Source organism: Gigantopelta aegis, chromosome 10 (genome assembly GCF_016097555.1).
Source record: "Gigantopelta aegis isolate Gae_Host chromosome 10, Gae_host_genome, whole genome shotgun sequence".
Taxonomy (NCBI): Eukaryota; Metazoa; Mollusca; class Gastropoda; order Neomphalida; family Peltospiridae; genus Gigantopelta; species Gigantopelta aegis.
The window spans coordinates 59,565-84,126 of NC_054708.1; the positions used below are offsets into that span (position 1 = coordinate 59,565).

The following is a 24,562-nucleotide window of genomic DNA, read 5'->3' on the forward strand; positions in this document are numbered from 1 at the left end:
AAACACCATGTACTACCATCATGACAAACACCATGTACTACCATCATGACAACCACCATGCACTACCATCATGATAACCACCATGCACTACCATCATGATAAACACCATGTACTACCATCATGACAAACACCATGTACTATCATCATGACAACCACCATGTACTACCATCATGACGAACACCATGTACTACCATCATGACAACCACCATGCACTACCATCATGATAACCACCATGCACTACCATCATGATAACCACCATGCACTACCATCATGATAAACACCATGTACTACCATCATGACAAACACCATGTACTATCATCATGACAACCACCATGTACTACCATCATGATAAACACCATGTACTACCATCATGACAAACACCATGTACTACCATCATGACAACCACCATGCACTACCATCATGATAACCACCATGCACTACCATCATGATAAACACCATGTACTACCATCATGACGAACACCATGTACTACCATCATGACGAACACCATGTACTACCATCATGACGAACACCATGCACTACCATCATGACAACCACCATGCACTACCATCATGACAACCACCATGCACTACCATCATGATAACCACCATGCACTACCATCATGACAAACACCATGTACTATCATCATGACAACCACCATGTACTACCATCATGATAAACACCATGTACTACCATCATGACAAACACCATGTACTACCATCATGACAAACACCATGCACTACCATCATGATAACCACCATGCACTACCATCATGATAAACACCATGTACTACCATCATGACAAACACCATGTACTACCATCATGACAACCACCATGCACTACCATCATGATAACCACCATGCACTACCATCATGATAACCACCATGTACTACCATCATGATAACCACCATGTACTACCATCATGACAACCACCATGCACTACCATCATGATAACCACCATGCACTACCATCATGATAAACACCATGTACTACCATCATGACAACCACCATGCACTACCATCATGACAACCACCATGCACTACCATCATGATAACCACCATGCACTACCATCATGATAACCACCATGCACTACCATCATGATAACCACCATGCACTACCATCATGATAAACACCATGTACTACCATCATGATAAACACCATGTACTACCATCATGACAACCACCATGCACTACCATCATGACAACCACCATGCACTACCATCATGATAACCACCATGTACTACCATCATGATAACCACCATGTACTACCATCATGACAACCACCATGCACTACCATCATGATAACCACCATGCACTACCATCATGATAACCACCATGCACTACCATCATGATAAACACCATGTACTACCATCATGACAAACACCATGTACTACCATCATGACAAACACCATGTACTACCATCATGATAAACACCATGTACTACCATCATGATAACCACCATGCACTACCATCATGATAACCACCATGCACTACCATCATGATAACCACCATGCACTACCATCATGATAACCACCATGCACTACCATCATGATAAACACCATGTACTACCATCATGACAACCACCATGTACTACCATCATGACAAACACCATGTACTACCATCATGACAAACACCATGTACTACCATCATGATAACCACCATGCACTACCATCATGATAACCACCATGCACTACCATCATGATAACCACCATGCACTACCATCATGATAACCACCATGCACTACCATCATGACAACCACCATGTACTACCATCATGACAAACACCATGTACTACCATCATGATAACCACCATGCACTACCATCATGATAACCACCATGCACTACCATCATGATAACCACCATGTACTACCATCATGACAAACACCATGTACTACCATCATGACAACCACCATGCACTACCATCATGACAAACACCATGCACTACCATCATGATAACCACCATGTACTACCATCATGACAACCACCATGTACTACCATCATGATAAACACCATGCACTACCATCATGATAAACACCATGCACTACCATCATGATAACCACCATGCACTACCATCAAATGAACCACCATGCACTACCATCATGATAACCACCATGCACTACCATCATGATAACCACCACTATTCTGTTCAGTGGTATGATACAACACATCTGCCCTGCCATCATGATAACCACCACTATTCTGTTCAGTGGTTTGTGACAACACATCTGCACTACCATCATGATAACCACCACTATTCTGTTCAGTGGTTTGCGACAACACATCTGCACTACCATCATGGTAACCACCACTATTCTGTTCAGTGGTATGATACAACACATCTGCACTACCATCATGATAACCACCACTATTCTGTTCAGTGGTTTGAGACAACACATCTGCACTACCATCATGATAACCACCACTATTCTGTTCAGTGGTTTGAGACAACACATCTGCACTACCATCATGATAACCACCACTATTCTGTTCAGTGGTTTGTGACAACACATCTGGCATCTGACTGCTGGTAAAGCAGTGGTAGAAAAACTGCATTAGCTAAAATAATTATAGTCATGATCTGTGTTTGTGTATCGAATGATCTCTATGAATGAAACAAAACATGATTCTGTTTTAAAAGTGTGAGGAACATTAAATAATGACAACCTATATATTCACTATAGTCAAGCCAGCTTCTCAGCTACAGGACACTATACAAGCAACTTGGCGGGACGTAGCCCAGTGCTAAAGCGCTCACTTGATGCCTGGTCGTTTTGGGATCGATCTCCGTCGGTGAGCCCATTGGACTATTTCTCTTTCATGAATGGTATATCAAAGGCCATGGTAAGTTTTATCCTGTCTGGGGGATGGTGCATATAAAAGATCCCGTGTTACTAATGGACAAATGTAGCGGGTTTCCTCTCTAAGACGATGTCAAAATTACCAAATGTTTGACATCCAATAGCCGATGATTAAAAAACAATTCAGTGGTGTCATTAAACAAAACAAACGTTCAACTATACAAGCAAAATATAAGAATAGCTTTGCTTTGGGGCTTTTCATTCTATGTTCCACCATCTGTCAGCAGTTGGGTACCCCTTAGACAGGTCGGGAACAGCCCTTAATGCCGTTCTGTCAGTCAAATACTAAAACCAGACAAACTTCTGCTGCTATGTGCAGGGTTTTATATCTCACTAATTTGTGCACAACGGGCTTTTGTCTATTCTGAGTGCACCGGGGTCTTTTTAGTGCAGTAATGTTAATAATAGCTGGTAAAGAGTTGCACATATTCAGAATTGCGTTTCAAGTCAGTTTAATCTAATTACAGCTTAACATTCCATTGATTTTGAGGATAAATGTTTTGTTGTTGGGATGTTTGTATTTTATGTGGGATTGCTTATTTTGGGCATACTTATTTTAGACACACCATTGATCAGCGCAGGTGTGGTGTAATCTAAAGCCCTGTATGTGTGTCAAGCATATGGAATTGCTCTTGGTACTGGAAGAGACAAATGATAGCACCTGGATGCTGTCCAAACATGACTGTCACCAGAATGGATTAAATATTTGGAATATTTAGCATCCACGATGACCTATGAACGTTTCTGTAATAACAACAGTGTTGGCAAGTGAATCATTAATGCACAGCTTTCGGGGAACTAAACTAATATGAATCTCCATCCTTTCATTAATAGGATGTAGGAACAAAATGGGTGGATTATTTCAGCTTTATTATTGGTGAAATTAATTACATTTTCTTTACTTGAAATGATTAAAGTCATGTATGCACTGTGAGCTTGCACAGTCTTGGAGAAAATATCATATTTGTTGGTGGCAAGCTTAAGAGTGCTGTGAAAAAAAAAAGTGTTCACATCTTGCTTTTGTGTATGAGACCAGGTTAAAGAAATATCTTCCTGCAGAAATACACACCTATACAGTCAGCAAATTCCCAACATACAACACAGTGCAAATTTTAACAAGTGAAATTACGTGACACATCTATGTAGTCCACAGGACATTAAGACCACATATCATGGCTAGAAAAAGGCTAATGGAGTTTTTCTACCACTGGGGTTTACTGACAATCAGATTTGTTGATACCATGGAACCTGGATATGTTTCATGACCTTATGTTTCAGAGATGATGCTGGTCATGATGATGGTGGTGGTGATGATGATGATGATTACGATAACGATGGTGATGATGATAGCAGAACTGATGTTGATTCAACATTGAAAGTGATACTAATGATGACCGTTCTAATAATGCAGTTGTTTTAACACATTTTACTTTCAAATATAGGATTTTGTTACAGTACAAATAAATTATTTTGAATAATCTATGTAATTTAACACTAATAGTCATAAAATGTCAGATTATATTTTTTGTTTGTAATTGACTTTATAAATGACATTTTTCACGAATTTTTAAATACAATTCATAATGAGTACAATATAATTAGTATTCCTATGGAAAATAACCGTTTTGGGCTACACATTAAACGTGTTATTCTTTGGTGAGATATTGACCAGAAAATAGTACTACAAATTATTTAGAGGCGCATTAGATACAATATGGTAATACCAGACTAATCATATAAAAAACATTCTCGAATTTTGGCTATTTTTAGAAACAGCACTATTTTTTACATAAAGTAAGCGTGTGAAACCTTCCTTATGTAAAATTGGGATTAAAGCCACCAAGACACACACACGTTCTCCTATACAGCTACTCCCCTGTCAACACAACTACACATGTATAAACATTAGTATAAACATGTTCTTTTTACCTTGTGAACATCGGCCATTTCCACTGCAGTCGTTGCTACATATGACGTTGACGACGGCGGCCGGAGGCGTGGTTTCACCGCCGACAGTGACCCACAGGTCGACTCGCCGACTGATCTCACTCAAACACTGCACGGTGAAACTGTCCAGGGCAGCCATCGTCCACTGAGTGTCGTCGGTGATCTACGGACAGGAATATACACACACTAGTCAATGGACATATTGTATTTTAAAACAGTTACCAGAACCATTAGTTAATAGATAGTTGACATCAAAACAGTTACGAGAATCACAAGTTTGAAGTGAACTGTATTTTAAAATAGTTACCAGAATCACTAGTTTATAGTCAACTGTATTTCAAAACAGTTATCAGAATCACTAGTTTAGTCAACTGTATTTCAAAACAGTTATCAGAATCACTAGTTTGTAGTCAGCTGTATTTCAAAACAGTTACCAGAATCACTAGTTTGTAGTCAACTGTATTTCAAAATAGTTACCAGAATCACTAGTTTGTAGTCAGCTGTATTTCAAAATATTCACTAGAATCACTAGTTAGCAGTCAGCTGTATTTCAAAATAGTTACTAGAATCACTAGTTAGTAATCAGCTGCATAGCAAAATGGTCACCAGAAACACTAGTTAATAGTCAACTTAGTATCTAAGTCATAATAAAAATGCTAAATAATATTTAGGTCTTTATTGTTCAAGACTTTATATTGTAAATTATTAACTTGAAACTTAGGTTAAAGTACCTTAATACACTATTTCTTTATTATTAGATCAATGTGTAAATAATTTTGTTGTTTCTAATCTTTTACAAGTACTGCAAAAATAATAAGAAATGTATGTGTGATAAACATACTCCAGTATACAAAGTAGCCTGCAGAATATTAGAACAGGCTGACTACCAAATAGTTAAGCTTTAGGCCCTTCAAATAAATATTGTTAAAATGTTATATTATCATAGTTATTAGCCACCATTTGACAGCGAGAATCTCACATAACATGAAGGTGTTTCTTTTAAAGCATCAACAGGTAGTGCATGTTTTCAGGTATCTAAACCAGAACAGGATAATATAAACTGTGGTTTCTTTACATTAATCAAAGGAATGGACACATTGAAGCTGAACTATATTAAACTACATTAAACTATATAAAAATAAATTCTTACACACCCATTTTTGATAACACATAGTTGTTTACACAAGTATATGTGTTAACAATTTCAAGTCATAAGACCAGGTCACCAATGCCATACATTCAATAAAAACAGCACGGTGGAAATTGACTACACTGTGACGTATAGTTAACCTGACAATCACGTGTCTGTGATGTGTAAGTTAACTACAAGTGCAACGGTTGTAAATAACGTTTAGTAGAAAAATATGTTAAGATTTGCTTAACACTTTTATTTAGGATATATAAGAAATAGAATAATACATTCATGTCCGTTAGATACCATTTATCTCACAACTCGTTGTTTAAAAAAGGAAGGAAGGAAATGTTTTATTTAATGACGCACTCAACACATTTTATTTACAGTTATATGGCGTCAGACATATGGTTAAGGACCACACAGATATCGAGAGAGGAAACCCGCTTTTGCCATTTCATGGGCTACTCTTTTTAATTAGCAGCAACGGATCTTTTATATGCACCATCCCACAGACAGGATAGCACATACCACGGCCTTTGATGTACCAGTCGTGGTGCACTGGCTGAAGCGAGAAATAGCGCAATGGACCCACTGACGGGGATCGATCCCAAACCGACCGCGCATCAAGCGAGCGCTGTACCACTAGGCTACGCCTCGCCCCCGTTGTTTAAAAACGTATCAAACTCGCTTTCGCCGTTAGATACATTTTAAAACAACTCATTGTGAGAGAGAGAGAGAGAGAGAGAGAGAGAGAGAGAGAGAGAGAGAGAGAGAGAGAGAGAGAGAGAGAGAGAGAGAGAGAGAGAGAGAGAGAGAGAGAGAGATAGATATATATATATATATAGAGAGAGAGAGAGAGAGAGAGAGAGAGAGAGAGAGAGAGAGAGAGAGAGAGAGAGAGAGAGAGAGAGAGAGAGAGAGATAGAGATAGATAGAGAGAGATACTCAAGCTTCACCATTCATCTCCTCATCATCCATATATGTTGATGACGTCGCACCCACCCACCCAAACAGTCTTTGTGTTAAATGTTTTCCTTGTTTAAGATTTTCACTTTTAAATTGATTACCTTAATGTCATCTACACAGAAGTCAACAGTCTCTTCCAGGTGCAGATTGATGCGTTCCACCTGGTTGCATTGGGCATGGATGTCGGTTTGCCTGATGAACGCCATGCAGATATTTCTAGCTTGGGTCTCATTGATTCCAGACAGTGTCGGCCATGTGACCTCCGTCTGAACATAGTTGATATTGTACTTAAACATGAAGTCTGTTTTCTCTCTGACACTGCATTTCCTGGGTGTCCGTGAGTTCGCCACATAGAAGTCGGTCTGGTCCAGTCCTAGATGAAAGTTAAGTGTTTTGTTTAACACTGTATCAGCTGGGAATCAGTTCTTTGTACACCACCAGTTTAAGTCTGATAACAGCACCTCCACTAACGTTTGAACCAGTGAATTGAACCAGACTAACACCACCAGAGTAAGTCTGATAACAGCACCTCCACTAACGTTTGAACCAGTGAATTGAACCAGACTAACACCACCAGTTTAAGTCTGATAACAGCACCTCCACTAACGTTTGAACCAGTGAATTGAACCAGACTAACACCACCAGTTTAAGTCTGATAACAGCACCTCCACTAACGTTTGAACCAGTGAATTGAACCAGACTAACACCACCATGTCAGAGAATCGGTTGGTGGAAAATAGTGAATCATTTCAGCTATGTTTTAGAATAACCAATTTCTTTAAGTAACAAGCAAGTACTAAACTAAAATGTTTTTTTTCAAAATCTACATCTAGATCCATAAATATCAAATAGTAATTTAATAAACTACAATGTCAATACCTTCACTCATGTTGTGCCAAATAATCCTATTTCCGAAATTCTAATTGCATACTGCCCAGAGTAAAAAACACGACTAAAGAACACTGCGATATGTGGTCCTAGGGCACGTTTGAGGCAATTATCTCGATACTAAGTAAGTAATTAACGTGTTTGGTTAACTTCAAATCGTAATTCTCACCTGAGTTTATTTTTCTACTGCTTGTTTTCTGTATCCCACAAGTGAAGATGTCGAGATCCGCTCCACACACAGGTTCTCTGCCTTCTTCACACTCGCAGTACTGCATCGCTGAGGTGAGGTCCGCCTTATGATCCGACGCACAGAACCCGTCATACAGGCTGTCGGCCGTCACCCTTTAAAAGACACACAAACTACCGTAAATCACGAAAATAATGCATCACAATTTATTGGCTTAGGACAGGTATACACTAAAGTGCCTATTTTTATTAATACATCTGGAAAATGCAACTTTTAATGATCACACTGCACACACCACACACAAAAAATGAAGAGTTGTTTTCACAAAATTTACTTTAGTTGTCCAGAATAAAACAATTCACATTTGTGTAATTATCTTGTTTATTACCTGATTACTTTCTAAGGACATAAAATAGAACTTTCAGATACACATGTTTGCTTGTAAAGTACTTATTGTGCTGATACATCGGACACATTTTTCGCATTAATATCTTGCTTGCATTAATTTCATAATTTAAAATATCAATTACTTTGAAATGCTTTATTTTTATGGGCTTAAATGTTCATGGTTTTACTCAAAAACACTTTGCATTAGGTACTTAAATTTGAGGATCGAAAAGGCAGTACGATAAATTTGTAATACATGTACACATATATGTATTATATTTCTTTGTGTATTTAAATTCATTAACTGCTCTACTCTATACGAAAATCCAACCATCACAAATAAATTTTTTTTTTAATTATTCAACACAGAACCCATCATGCAGACACACAAACCATATCGACTACACCAACATTATTCATGTAATATAAACTATTAATTACATTCTGTAACATATATAGTCGTCTATTCAGTATATTCAACATGTACTAAGGTAATACCAATTTTTTAGTTACATTCACCATATTATATCAAGTATTAATTACGCTACATATATTATTGTACTCATTTAAGACCAATTATTAATTATATTCAATACCATATTCATCTAATACCAAACAGTAATCATATTCAATCATAAGTATTATTAAATACAATAAAAATCATACTATCAGTACTATTATCACATTCAGTAGTTCACCACAACTGAGCATCATTACAACGAAGAGTTTAGCTAGAATGTAGAGAATTACCTCCAGCTGCGCGAGAAAACATTTGGCATCTTTCCTGTCTCAAGAGATAATTTTCCGGATTCCATCAGGAAGTCATTTTTGGCATTTCCATCATACGTTCCACACAGACCTGAAATAAAACTAGCAATTTAGCAAGGCTAAAAAAAAAAAAAAACATTTGGGGCGGAAGTTACTCAGTTTTCATTTATTATGACACAAAGTACTTGCACGTACTCATAGCAAGAAGTGTTTGATTCCAGATGTAGTTAAGAAAATATAAAAGTAATAGTAAAACTGAAAAACAAAATAAAAGATTTCTTGCTATAACTGAGTATTCAGTAAATTTTACATGAATTATAAATTGCATAACCAGTACACAGATGAAACAATGACTCGCGTAATTTATGAAGGTCTGTGTATTGTGTATGCATTTCGCAATGAGACACAAAAGCAACTAGAAGACCCAGTTTCCATTTTTGTTTTTTGCAAGATTAAAAACGTCATCTTACTGTACCAAAATAAGAACAAAGTTCTGAAATCGTTACCATCTGTTGTATTGATATGTTGAATGACAGACAGAGCTCATCATGTAAATGACTGGTGAGAGAAGTTACATAGAAAACCAATCAGGATTTAACACAACACAACCTTGTAGGCCAACTTATTTAAAACAATAAACACAACTTATTTTTATGTCATATTATAAAGTATGGTTAAAATAATCTAAGATGTACCAATCCTCAAATAACAATGTGATACACAAGGAAAATCATGTTTTGTGAGGAAATATAGTGGTTCTGTGATCATCAGAACATGTTCTGTGAGGAAATATAGTGGTTCTGTGGGGAAATATAGTGGTTCTGTGATCATAGCAACATGTTCTGTGGGGAAATATAGTGGTTCTGTGATCATCACAACATGTTATGTGGGGAAATATAGTGGTTCTGTAATCATCACAACACGTTCTGTGAGGAAATATAATGGTTCTGTGATCATCACAACATGTTCTGTGGGGAAATATAGTGGTTCTGTGATCATCACAACATGTTCTGTGGGGAAATATAGTGGTTCTGGGATCATCACATGTTCTGTGGGGAAATTTAGTGGGTTCTGTGATCATCACAACATGTTCTGTGGGGAAATATAGTGGTTCTGTGATCATCACAACATGTTCTGTGGGGAAATATAATGGTTCTGTGATCATCAGAAATATAGTGGTTCTGTGAGGAAATATAGTGGTTCTGTGGGGAAATATAGTGGTTCTGTGATCACTAGAGAAAGTTCTATGGGGAAATATAGTGGTTCTGTCAGGAAATATAGTGGTTCAGTTGTTTTTTCTAGTCCAGTAGGAATAAAAGCACTCCGTTACCTTGTGTGTGGCCCCAGTCAGCAGCAGACGCATGAATCCACACGTTGATAAACTCTCTCGTTCTACGCACTCCGTTCTTAACGACCACATATGTTCCAGTTGGCAAATACACCTACAACACAATAGTGTAGTCTTCAATCAGTGCTAATTAATTCTAATGGCCCGATCACACTGGCCCGAATGAGCTTCCGTTTGTTTTCCGTATACGAAAGTGGTGTGCTTTTTTAAACTGGCCGAATGTCCCTCCGAATGTGTTTTTCCCAGTGTATCACCGAATGCTTTCCGTTTGTTTTCCGAATGTTTTCAGTATGGTTTCAGAATGCTTTCAGAATAGACCGAATACTTCCCGCATGTTGACTTCGAAAGGCTTCCTTTCCGAACGATTTCCGTATGCTTTCCGAATGCTTTCAGAACACGGTGAATCGACCTAGACTCGACCGAACTCTTTCCGCATGCTTTCCGCAAAGGTTCAAAAAGCGTTCGGAAAGGGTTCGTCATGTTCTATGTCCATTCGGGGTGTTCGGAAAGCATACGGAACCCAGCACCTCCAAATTTTCATTCCGAATGCACCAAGAACTAGACGCATGCTTCCCGAACATTTTCCGTACATGCCGTATGCTCCTAGAATGCTTCCCGAATACTTCCCGAATCACATGGACGCCACATTCGGATGGTCGATGAAAATTATTTTGAACATGCACAACAAATTTTTGGAGCTACTGAATGCCGTTCCGTATGCATCCGTACGGAGCCGAACAGCCAGTATGCTCCTAGAACACACCGAATGCTTCCCGAATATGATCCGTTCGCTCCCCGAACACCCAAATTCCTATTCGGAAAACAAACGGAATGGCATTCGGGCCAGTGTGATCGGGCCATAACCCGGTACTGTAACACAACATATCCGACAATGCTTGTCAGTTTAGTACTAACCCTGTACTCTCTACCACTGTGTATCTGGCAATGCTTGTCAGTTAAGTACTAACCCTGTGCTCTCTACCACTGTGTATCTGACAATGCTTGTAAGTTTAGTACTAACCCTGTGCTCTCTACCACTGTGTATCTGGCAATGCTTGTCAGTTAAGTACTAACCCTGTACTCTCTACCACTGTGTATCTGGCAATGCTTGTCAGTTAAGTACTAACCCTGTGCTCTCTACCACTGTGTATCTGACAATGCTTGTAAGTTTAGTACTAACCCTGTGCTCTCTACCACTGTGTATCTGACAATGCTTGTAAGTTTAGTACTAACCCTGTGCTCTCTACCACTGTGTATCTGACAATGCTTGTAAGTTTAATACTCACCCTGTACTCTCTGCCCCTATGTATCTGACAATGCTTGTAAGTTTAGTACTAACCCTGTACTCTCTGCCCCCGACGTATCTGACAATGCGGGTTCCAGGTGTCAGTTCTCCTGTGATGTATGTCCGTACAACCATCTGTGTGTCCGGATCGCTGTCCTGGGCCGCACACCTGTCAATCACGATGACATCATCACCGGACCTGACGGCCACAGCACAGTTACACGACGCCTTCTTACGACAGCTGCGGTAAAACGTTCTCACCTGCAGGACAACGACGAAGAAACGTTTGTATTGTTTAACGACACCACTAGAGAACATTGATCAATCATCAGCTACTGAATGTCAAACATTTGGTAATTCTGACAGTCTTCAGAAGAAAGCTACTACATTTTTCCATTAGCAGCAAAGGATCTTTAATATGTACTTTCCCACAGATAGGACAGGACAGCACATACAACAGCCTTTGATATACTAATTGTGGGGCAATGGAATTAATAGGCAAAAACCCAATGGGGGTTCGATCCCATGATCCAAGCACTTCACACGAGCACTATTTGGTGTCAGCTAGATACCACATCTTAACAAAGGTCACATCACAAAACCAAACAACTAAGGTAAATCAATATTGAAAGTATAAGATATCTTTCTCAAACCAATATCATATCACATTTACTCTTTGTGACACAAAACTTGCATTTGTTGTTAGAAACCCATGCAACATCCATATGTTCTTGTCAACACAAGAGTGTACTTAACTTCGTAGTTTTCTTTTCTTTTCATTTATAGCTATTCTTCACAATAAAAAACCAAGGATTTTAACACACATATTTTAAAAAGAAACCACTTTCAGGGGGATGTGTTTGTATATGTAATTGGTTTCACATGAAATACATTTAATCTGTGATAACAAACCAAATTTAAAAGTCTTACGACGTTTAATATTTCATGAAGTTTACCTCATATGGTTTGGTTGTGTGCTTGTAAAAGATGAATTCTCCCTCATAGAAATTGTTGTATTTTCTGTAAAAAAGGAGACAAATTAGTGGCAAATTATCATTAATTCAAGACACAAAGACACACTACTGTTGCTTGTTATATAAATCATACATATTGAAATGTTTCTCATATTGGTCAATTTGGCCAAATTAATAAGACGTAATGGTGGATTTAGTGCAAAACCACTAAAGTTGTTTTTAATTAACACATGTTAATTCAATGAACACTAAATTAATACTCAATTAGGAATAAGTGATCTAAATGGCTTCAAATTTACAAGCTTCTTTGGAGAAAATCCACATTGTACCTGTGGTCATCACGTTGAAGACTCTGAACATTTCTTGTTATTCTGCCCTCTATACAACAGAGAGCGCCAGACCTACTTATCCAAGTTCATTTAAATCATTTAAATTTAAATATCAACAGATATGGCGATCCCAACTTAACACTACAAGAAAACTGTCTCATTAGCAAAGCAATTCATAATTTCGTTGCTGAAAGCAAACGTTTTGACTGATACAACCGTTCACCTTCTCCTTTATTCTTCTTGTTTCTCTGTTGTAATCTATATACAATTATTTAAATTTTGGCAGGTTAAATATACAATAGTTTTACATTGTTCAACACTAAATGCACATCTTGTACTTTTTAAAATGTCCATGTTGACCAGTTAATATTTCAACTGTATAATGTAGAGAAAAGTCTTTATGTAAGCTATGTCTGTTGATCAATTCCATCTGTTAATATCAACAGGACTAAATATTGTTTAAACCAAATTAATACTCGAAACTAAACAAACGTGCACAAGTCTGATGATAATACACGAATCAATAGTCAGATCACAGATTGACGCTCTGACCAACACTAATGATGCCAAAATGATTTCACTATAATTACTGTGTGAAACAATTAACATTATATGCATACAATTTGGTCTTCTGTGTTGTGAGTGCACGAGGCAGACCAAACTTATGATAATCTGTGTTCTGACTGTGAAACCAGACTTAAGACTCTGTGTTGTAACTCAGTCAGACCAGACTTAAGACTGTGTTCTGACTGTGAAACCAGACTTAAGACTATGTGTTGTGACTCAGTCAGACCAGACTTAAGATTATGTTTTGACTGTGAAACCAGACTTAAGACTGTGGTTTTGACTGTGAAACCAGACTTAAGACTCTGTGTTGTGACTCAGTCAGACCAGACATAAGACTGTGTTCTGACTGTGAAACCAGACTTAAGACTCTGTGTTGTGACTCAGTCAGACCAGACTTAAGATTATGTTTTGACTGTGAAACCAGACTTAAGACTGTGGTTTTGACTGTGAAACCAGACTTAAGACTCTGTGTTGTGACTCAGTCAGACCAGACATAAGACTGTGTTCTGACTGTGAAACCAGACTTAAGACTCTGTGTTGTGACTCAGTCAGACCAGACTTAAGATTATGTTTTGACTGTGAAACCAGACTTAAGACTGTGGTTTTGACTGTGAAACCAGACTTAAGACTCTGTGTTGTGACTCAGTCAGACCAGATTTAAGACTGTGTTTTGACTGTAAAACCAGACTTAAGGCTGTGTTTTGACTGTGAAACCAGACTTAAGACTCTGTGTTGTGACTCAGTCAGACCAGATTTAAGACTGTGTTTTGACTGTAAAACCAGACTTAAGGCTGTGTTTTGACTGTGAAACCAGACTTAAGACTTTGTGTTGTGGCTCAGTCAGACTAGACTAACCTTCCATCAAACGTGGTGATGTGAGGATCATTCACAGACTTGCAGGTTGCTGATCTGTCACTGTCCAACACCGTCAGCTGAAATCAAAAGCACAGGTCAAAACTGAGATTTGATATTTCTCTGTATTCATGACGCTATACAGTTAGGCCTACTAGTAGAAATAATTACGATAGAGCATTGACTGTCAGTGGAACAGACCAAACACACACTAAACATTTTGAAAGAGCAAAGAAAAACATTAACAAATTATTTGGTTGAGCTCATTAATCTACAGAATTTAATTTTGAACTGAATGTAACAAGGTTATAGTTTTAAACCAATTTGAGCATAATTTACTAATATACTCCAATCTGAGCACAGACTACTCAACAGTGCATCACAATAGTAACCAATTGTTCTGTACAAATTAAAAACGATCTAAGGCAGTATGACAATCAAACTGGTTAAGCTACAAAAACAAATTTAGTTTAGGCTTATAAAGCATTGATTTTACTAAGAAAAAATACCAAGGTAAGAAAAACACAAAGATAATTAAAAAAAACCCCAATAATATGAATGATGAAATATTAAACCTTCACTAAAAACTTAAAAACCAATGCCCCCCCCCCCCCCCCCACCATCCCCGATGAAACGAACACTCACTTGGGTCATCTGAATGATGATATATGTAGAGTACAAACCTTCACTTGAATAATCTGAATGATGATGTGTAGAGTACAAACCTTCACTTGAATGATCTGCGCTGTGGTGATGATCAACATGTTCTCTGACATTGTCACGGATGATGATATCTTCAGATTTGCTTCTCTGTCCCCATCCACCAGGGGAGAGTCTGTTTTGGCTTTTACAGCGATCATGAGTTCCGTCTTCCAGTTGACTGCTGTAAACACAATGCCACACTTGGGCTGACCACTCCCTGACATGTAACCCACGACCGCCTGGACAACCGGGTCACCCTGACACTTCAGCTGACTCTCGGTTTCTATGACGACCAGTTCAAGCTTTATGTGGCACTCATCCCATGCGGTCAGATTGTGACAGAAGAAACCCGGCGGGAATGTCAGTTTGACTCCAACATCCACTACGTCACTGCCCTCCTTCATCTTCAACTCTGTTTCTGTGACCTGATGCATGAACATATATCAGTGTACATCATCTATATCAGTGTATATCATTTATATCAGTGTACATCTTCTATATCAGTGTATATCATTTATATCAGTGTATATCATCTATATCAGTGTATATCATCTATATCAGTGTACATCTTGTATATCAGTGTATATAATCTATATCAGTGTACATCTTCTATATCAGTGTACACCTTCTATATCAGTGTACACCTTCTATATCAGTGTACATAATCTATATCAGTGTACATAATCTATATCAGTGTACATAATCTATATCAGTGTACATAATCTATATCAGTGTATATCATCTATATCAGTGTACATAATCTATATCAGTGTATATCATCTATATCAGTGTACACCTTCTCCATCAGTGTACACCTTCTATATCAGTGTACACCTTCTCCATCAGTGTACACCTTCTATATCAGTTTATATCATCTATACCAGTGTACATAATCTATATCAGTGTATATCATCTACATCAGTGTACATCATCTATATCAGTGTACATCATCTATATCAGTGTACATCATCTATATCAGTGTACATCTTCTATATCAGTGTATATCATCTATATCAGTGTACATCTTCTATATCAGTTTATATCATCTATATCAGTGTACATCTTCTATATCAGTGTATATCATCTACATCAGTGTACATCATCTATATCAGTGTACATCATCTATATCAGTGTACATCATCTATATCAGTGTACATCATCTATATCAGTGTACATCATCTATATCAGTGTACATCTTCTATATCAGTGTATATCATCGATATCAGTGTACATCTTCTATATCAGTATACATCTTGTATATCAGTGTAGTGTACATCATCTATATCAGTGTACATCATTTATATCAGTGCACATCATCTATATCAGTGCACATCATCTATATCAGTGTACATCATCTATATCAGTGTACATCTTGTATATCAGTGTATATCATCTATATCAGTGTACATCTTGTATATGAGTGTACATCTTCTATATCAGTGTATATCATCTATATCAGTGTACATCTTCTATATCAGTGTATATAATATATATCAGTGTACATCTTCTATATCAGTGTATACACTTTATATCAGTGTTCATCTTCTATATTAGTGTACATCTTCTATATCAGTGTACATCTTCTATATTAGTGTACATCTTCTATATCAGTGTACATCTTCTATATTAGTATATATCATCTATATATGTGTACATCTTCTATATCAGAGTACATCTTCTATATTAATGTATATCATCTATAACTGTACATCTTCTATATCAGTGTACATTATCTATATCAGTGTATATAATTTATATCAGTGTACATCTTCTGTATCAGTGTATATCATCTATATCAGTGTACATCTTATATGTCAGTGTACATCATCTATATCAGTGTATATCATCTATATCAGTGTACATCATCTATATCAGTGTATATCATCTATATCAGTGTACATCTTCTATATCAGTGTATATAATATATATCAGTGTACATCTTCTATATCAGTGTATACAATTTATATCAGTGTTCATCTTCTATATTAGTGTACATCTTCTATATCAGTGTACATCTTCTATATTAGTGTACATCTTCTATATCAGTGTACATCTTCTATATTAGTGTATATCATCTATATATGTGTACATCTTCTATATCAGAGTACATCTTCTATATTAATGCATATCATCTATAACAGTGTACATCTTCTATATCAGTGTACATCATCTATATCAGTGTATATAATTTATATCAGTGTACATCATCTATAACACAGGCTAGAGAGGTTTGAAGCTGTCTTAGCACTACACTATCGTAAAGCCGTCATACGCTATGACGTTACAATGACACATGCCATAACAGCAGTTTACGATATTTTAGCTCTAAGATAGTTTCGAAAATTTTGGCCCAGGTATAAATCATTAGTATTGGAATAAATATAATTGGGGTACATTTTACTGGTGTACATTATCAGTGTATATCATATGTTGGTGTATATTATCCATATTGTTTTACATCAGCTATATTTGTGCACAACATCAATGTTGGTGTACATTATTCATATTGGTGTACATTATTCATATTGGTGTACATTATTTAAATTGGTATACTTTTTCTACATTAGTGTACATTATATTGGTGTATATTATCAGTTAGGGGACAATATCACTGTGTTTCGTTGTTAAGTATAAGGATTTAAATCCAAGCAATTTGTGATAAATCCTTATAGTTAACAACGAAACACAGTGATATTATCCCTATTCTAATATTACACATATTAGGAGTATCTGTAAGCAATTCTATTTTGTTTTTATTACAGAAATCCCATAATGTTTATAAAAACCTAATTTTCTATTCTCCTTACTTACGATATTCAATGAAAACACTTGTAGTAAGTAAAAGTATGACATAATATAGTTTTATTCTTTCCTTTGACATGACATCACTGATTTATGCCTCAGTCACAAATGCTTCGTAAGTGAGTAAGATGTGTGTTTTTGACGATATCCTACGCTTATCCTACGGGTATCGGTGACATCCTAAGGACTTCGTTGAGTTTTTGGCTGATTTATGGGCATCGTAGGGTCATCGGAAACTTTTAATGCAGAATTATAATTTTTTGAAGACCGTACGATTTTTAAAATCAGAAACCCACCACATACATATCGTAGGGGCACCATGCGGCCTTGAGGTGACCTTGCACTGGCCTAGAGGTGACCTTGCGGTATCTGGAGACATCGCAGGTAGGCCACACGATGCCACTACGATGTCGGGACGACGTACGGGCATCGTACGGTTACCTTACGGTGGCCGTAAGGTCAACTTACGATGCCCTTATGATGTGCTTTAGATTTGATGGCCCGAAAAAAATGCGTCAGCCCGTAGTGTCCCCGTAAACACACCGTATCTAATGTGACCATGGCAAAGATTTTTGGAAGAACCCTACGATTGTTTCTCGATGTCGCGGACGCCAGGACGCCGTACGGTTACCCCCCCCCCCCCCCCCCCCCACACACACACAGCACGGCGACTGGTGCATTTGTCACTGAGGCATTAGGAGCAAAGCAAAGGCAAATTTATTAGTATAGTAGTCTGTATTTTGAACATGATTTATTGTAATATAAGATACACCAAAAATATTTTTTCGTTTGTGGTTAATTTCTGTTGCAAAACGTATGCATATGATTGGACTTTACATTTGTGAAGTGGTGTTTCAACCTCATATTAAATTATTTCGAGGAATTCTGGATTAATTTTGGCCAAGAAAAACGTTGATGGGGTAAGTATACAGGTTTATAACTTTCACTAACATATTTTCACTTATTGCTTTTATAAATACATAAAATAATATTCATTTACGAAATGGTGAGCATTATTTTCGTGAGTTTTTCAAAATGTTGCGATATTTTAAAGCAGTTAATGTTTAAAATTACGTTTACAAAATCAATAGTAATTTCCATTTTGTCTTTATCTATTTTACTGTCCCAAGAAATATATGTTAAAAACAATATTAGTGTACTTCAGATTGTGATACAATTATTTTTGCTGAACCTGCTTGTGCCATTGTGGGAACAAAGACTAGAATAGCAGGCAATAAGACACATGATTGAATTGACTGTTGCAATCGACCAGGGGCCGGACCTTACTCGGGGAGGGTGCGTGTTCATTGCTGCTAACGAAGTGTTAAAAATTACAATGGCACGAAATAATAATAAAATAAGAACAATAACATAATTTTGATCTGAAGTTAGTAATATTTTTGAAAATTATTTATAACAACTTTTAAATATAATGTAAGGTGCGGAAATAATATACTAACGAAAACACCACAGGCGAGGCCAGGTGAGAGCATATCGGACGAGTTTTCGGAATTTTGTCATCGTGATAAATCCTGGTTGCCCATGACAGCGTACATCTTTCGCCCGATTTATCAGGAAAATTAACCAATGGCAAAAAGGCTTATATGACAATTGTATTCGAAAGTACAATATGTATAATACATTATATTTATTGGTGTATAACATCTATGCCAATGTACCTGATCTATATTGGTGTAAAGTAGCTATATTGGTGTACACTATACACATCAGTGTACAATATCTATATCAATGTACCTGATTTGTATTGGAGTAATGTAGCTATATTGGTGTACACTATCTACATCAGTGTACAATATCTATATCAATGTACCTGATCTATATTGGTGTAAAGTAGCTATATTGGTGTACACTATCTACATCAGTGTACAATATCTATATCAATGTACCTGATTTACATTGGTGTAAAGTAGCTATATTGGTGTACACTATACACATCAGTGTACAATATCTATATCAATGTACCTGATTTGTATTGGAGTAATGTAGCTATATTGGTGTACACTATCTACATCAGAGTAGAATATCTATATCAATGTACCTGATTTACATTGGTGTAATGTAGCTATATTGGTGTACACTATACACATCAGTGTACAATATCTATATCAATGTACCTGATCTACATTGGTATAAAGTAGCTATATTGGTGTACACTATCTACATCAGTGTACAATATCTATATCAATGTACCTGATCTATATTGGTGTAAAGTAGCTATATTGGTGTACACTATCCACATCAGTGTACAATATCTATATCAATGTACCTGATCTACATTGGTGTAAAGTAGCTATATTGGTGTACACTATCTACATAAGAGTAGAATATATATATCAATGTACCTGATTTGTATTGGTGTAATGTAGCTATATTGGTGTACACTATCTACATCCGTGTACAATATCTATATCAATGTACCTGATCTACATTGGTGTAATGTAGCTATATTGGTGTACACTATCTACATCCGTGTACAATATCTATATCAATGTACCTGATCTACATTGGTGTAATGTAGCTATATTGGTGTACAATATCTACATCAGAGTAGAATATCTGTATCAGTGTACATTATTTATTGGAAACACCAATCAACTTTACATATGACATTTGATATCTAAATGCAATTCGGTCACTTGCCCTATTACACAATAATGCACAGACATTAAAACCACCAGACTGACACTGTGGCGATTGTACCTGTATTTCTGCTAACAGGTGTTTGCTGTGCACTGGAGGTGAGGTTGTACCTGTGCAGTTCCTTCTGTAGCATCCAACCAAGGCACACTGGATCTGTTTATAGAAATTAATTTATTCAACAAACTAGTCACAGATCAAGGGTTCTGATGTAAAAAAAAAACATTGTCAATTACAAAATTAGTTCCACTCAACTATATGACAGGGCACAGTTACAACATTGTTAATTACAAAATTAGTTCTACTCAACTATATGACAGGGCAGTTACAACATTGTTAATTACGAAATTAGTTCCACTCAACTATATGACAGGGCACAGTAACAACATTGTCAATTACAAAATTAGTTCCACTCAACTATATGACAGGGCACAGTTACAACATTGTCAATTACAAAATTAGTTCTACTCAGTGTAATCAACTATATGACAGGGCACAGTTACAACATTGTTAATTACAAAATTAGTTCTACTCAACTATATGACAGGGCACAGTAACAACATTGTCAATTACAAAATTAGTTCCACTCAACTATATGACAGGGCACAGTTACAACATTGTCAATTACAAAATTAGTTCTACTCAACTATATGACAGGGCACAGTTACAACATTGTCAATTACAAAATTAGTTCTACTCAGTGTAATCAACTATATGACAGGGCACAGTTACAACATTGTTAATTACAAAATTAGTTCTACTCAACTATATGACAGGGCACAGTAACAACATTGTCAATTACAAAATTAGTTCCACTCAACTATATGACAGGGCACAGTTACAACATTGTCAATTACAAAATTAGTTCTACTCAACTATATGACAGGGCACAGTTACAACATTGTCAATTACAAAATTAGTTCCACTCAACTATATGACAGGGCACAGTTACAACATTGTCAATTACAAAATTAGTTCTACTCAACTATATGACAGGGCACAGTTACAACATTGTCAATTACAAAATTAGTTCTACTCAGTGTACTCAACTATATGACAGGGCACAGTTACAACATTGTCAATTACAAAATTAGTTCCACTCAACTATATGACAGGGCACAGTTACAACATTGTCAATTACAAAATTAGTTCCACTCAACTATATGACAGGGTACAGTAACAACATTGTCAATTACAAAATTAGTTCCACTCAACTATATGACAGGGCACAGTAACAACATTGTCAATTACAAAATTAGTTCGACTCAACTATATGACAGGGCACAGTTACAACATTGTTAATTACAAAATTAGTTCTACTCAGTGTAGTCAACTATATGACAGGGCACAGTTACAACATTGTTAATTATAAAATTAGTTCTACTCAACTATATGACAGGGCACAGTAACAACATTGTTAATTACAAAATTAGTTCTACTCAACTATATGACAGGGCACAGTTACAACATTGTCAATTATAAAATTAGTTCCACTCATTGTAGTCAACTATATGACAGGGCACAGTTACAACATTGTTAATTATAAAATTAGTTCTACTCAACTATATGACAGGGCACAGTAACAACATTGTTAATTACAAAATTAGTTCTACTCAACTATATGACAGGGCACAGTTACAACATTGTCAATTATAAAATTAGTTCCACTCATTGTAATCAACTATATGACAGGGCAGTTACAACATTGTTAATTACAAAATTAGTTCTACTCAACTATATGACAGGGCACAGTAACAACATTGTCAATTACAAAATTAATTCCACTCAACTATATGATAGGGCACAGTTACAACATTGTCAATTACAAAATTAGTTCCACTCAACTATATGACAGGGCACAGTTACAACATTGTCAATTACAAAATTAGTTCCACTCAACTATATGACAGGGCACAGTTATAACATTGTCAATTACAAAATTAGTTCCACTCAGTGTAATCAACTATATGACAGGGCACAGTTATAACATTGTTAATTACAAAATTAGTTCTACTGAACTATATGACAGGGCACAGTTACAACATTGTCAATTATAAAATTAGTTCCACTCATTGTAATCAACTATATGACAGGGCACAGTTACAACATTGTTAATTACAAAATTAGTTCTACTCAACTATATGACAGGGCACAGTAACAACATTGTCAATTACAAAATTAATTCCACTCAACTATATGATAGGGCACAGTTACAACATTGTCAATTACAAAATTAGTTCCACTCAACTATATGACAGGGCACAGTTACAACATTGTCAATTACAAAATTAGTTCCACTCAACTATATGACAGGGCACAGTTATAACATTGTCAATTACAAAATTAGTTCCACAGGGCACAGTTTCTTGTATATAAATTAAATTTTAATGAATATCGTTCTGTAAAGCTTTGACCATATGGTGAAAATATAAAATCTGATTTTTATTATATTCTATTATATTTTGTATTATATAACTGATAGTCTAGATAGTTCTAAAAGGGTCAGACAATTCGCGTTCACCTTTTGGCCGACAGTAAAATTGGTCAGCATTTCTGCATTTAGTATGCTCTTTGTTTCATCTTTGAACGGTCCCCGGTCTGTTACATGCTCCTCCCCTGCGAACCACTCGACTGTGTACCTGATGTCTGCCCCTACGACACGCTCAAACTGACAAGCAGCAACAAAATACGGAGAGTCTTCAGTCTCCTCCTTGGAAATCTTTGGTGCCTTAAGTATTGGGTACTCTACAACACAAAATAATATCTAAATATTAGATAGTCTACAACACAAAATAATATCTAAATATTAGATAGTATACAACACAAAATCATGTCTAAATAATAGATATACAACACAAAATAATGCTAAGTATTGGATCAACAAACCAACACAAAATATCTTTAAGTAATGAATGATGTAGAACATAAAAATAAGTAAAACTAAGACCCAATATTGCATAATTTATAACACAAATTAATGCTTTGGTTAAACAATATGTATTGCCGTTCAAAAACAGTAGCGGTATGGGGATTAGTCAACAGGCATTCTCCTATATTAAAGCCTCTCCCAACATTTTACAGTATGAATATTTTACAAGCACAATTATGCTTTAAGTATTGGATCCACAAGCACAAAATTATGCTTAAGTACTGGACAGTTTGAGCACTGTATACTAGATATGGATAACATACAAACATGACTTTATTTGGTGGTGATAAGTGTTGAACTGCTAGAAACAACAAAGCATTGGATACAAACATGACTTAATTTGGTGGTGATAAGTGCTGAACTGCTAGAAACAACAAAGCATTGGATACAAACATGACTTAATTTGATGGTGATAAGTGTTGAACTGCTAGAAACAACAAAGCATTGGATAAAATGTGTCCAGGTTTTACCCCATACAATGAACAGACATTCAAATCTCACCCTGGTGATCAGCCCAGGCTGTGACAATAACAGACGGCAGACAGGCTTGGCTGGCATCGTTTGGCTTCAGCTCTCCGATCTTGTAACATTTCCCGTCAATAAAGCAGGTATCAGGCTGAAAACAGAAAACATTACATGTAATCTTCAAATATGTTTACAGTTTTCACTCGACAATTAGGTTCTTCTAACGCGAACAGCTTTCACTCACCAATTAGGTTCTTCTAACGCGAACAGCTTTCACTCGACAATTAGGTTCTTCTAACGCGAACAGCTTTCACTCGACAATTAGGTTCTTCTAACGCGAACAGCTTTCACTCACCAATTAGGTTCTTCTAACGCGAACAGCTTTCACTCGACAATTAGGTTCTTCTAACGCGAACAGCTTTCACTCGACAATTAGGTTCTTCTAACGCGAACAGCTTTCACTCGACAATTAGGTTCTTCTAACGCGAACAGCTTTCACTCGACAATTAGGCTCCTCTA

At 36.5% G+C, this 24,562-nt stretch overlaps 1 protein-coding gene across 2 annotated transcripts in view; it reads right to left on the reverse strand.

Annotated features, from left to right (window-relative positions):
- The window catches only part of LOC121382945, a 211,391-nt gene that overhangs the window by 16,363 nt on the left and 170,466 nt on the right, over positions 1-24,562 (reverse strand). For both annotated transcript variants that reach the window (XM_041512633.1, XM_041512632.1), the window contains 12 exons: positions 24,080-24,194; positions 23,171-23,394; positions 20,713-20,805; positions 15,213-15,614; positions 14,491-14,567; positions 12,722-12,785; positions 11,820-12,026; positions 10,463-10,574; positions 9,115-9,223; positions 7,960-8,132; positions 7,004-7,275; positions 4,784-4,964 (listed from right to left, as the gene is read on the reverse strand). In XM_041512633.1, coding sequence (XP_041368567.1) covers positions 4,784-4,964; positions 7,004-7,275; positions 7,960-8,132; positions 9,115-9,223; positions 10,463-10,574; positions 11,820-12,026; positions 12,722-12,785; positions 14,491-14,567; positions 15,213-15,614; positions 20,713-20,805; positions 23,171-23,394; positions 24,080-24,194 — 2,029 coding nt within the window. The remainder of the gene's footprint in view (positions 1-4,783; positions 4,965-7,003; positions 7,276-7,959; positions 8,133-9,114; positions 9,224-10,462; positions 10,575-11,819; positions 12,027-12,721; positions 12,786-14,490; positions 14,568-15,212; positions 15,615-20,712; positions 20,806-23,170; positions 23,395-24,079; positions 24,195-24,562) is intronic.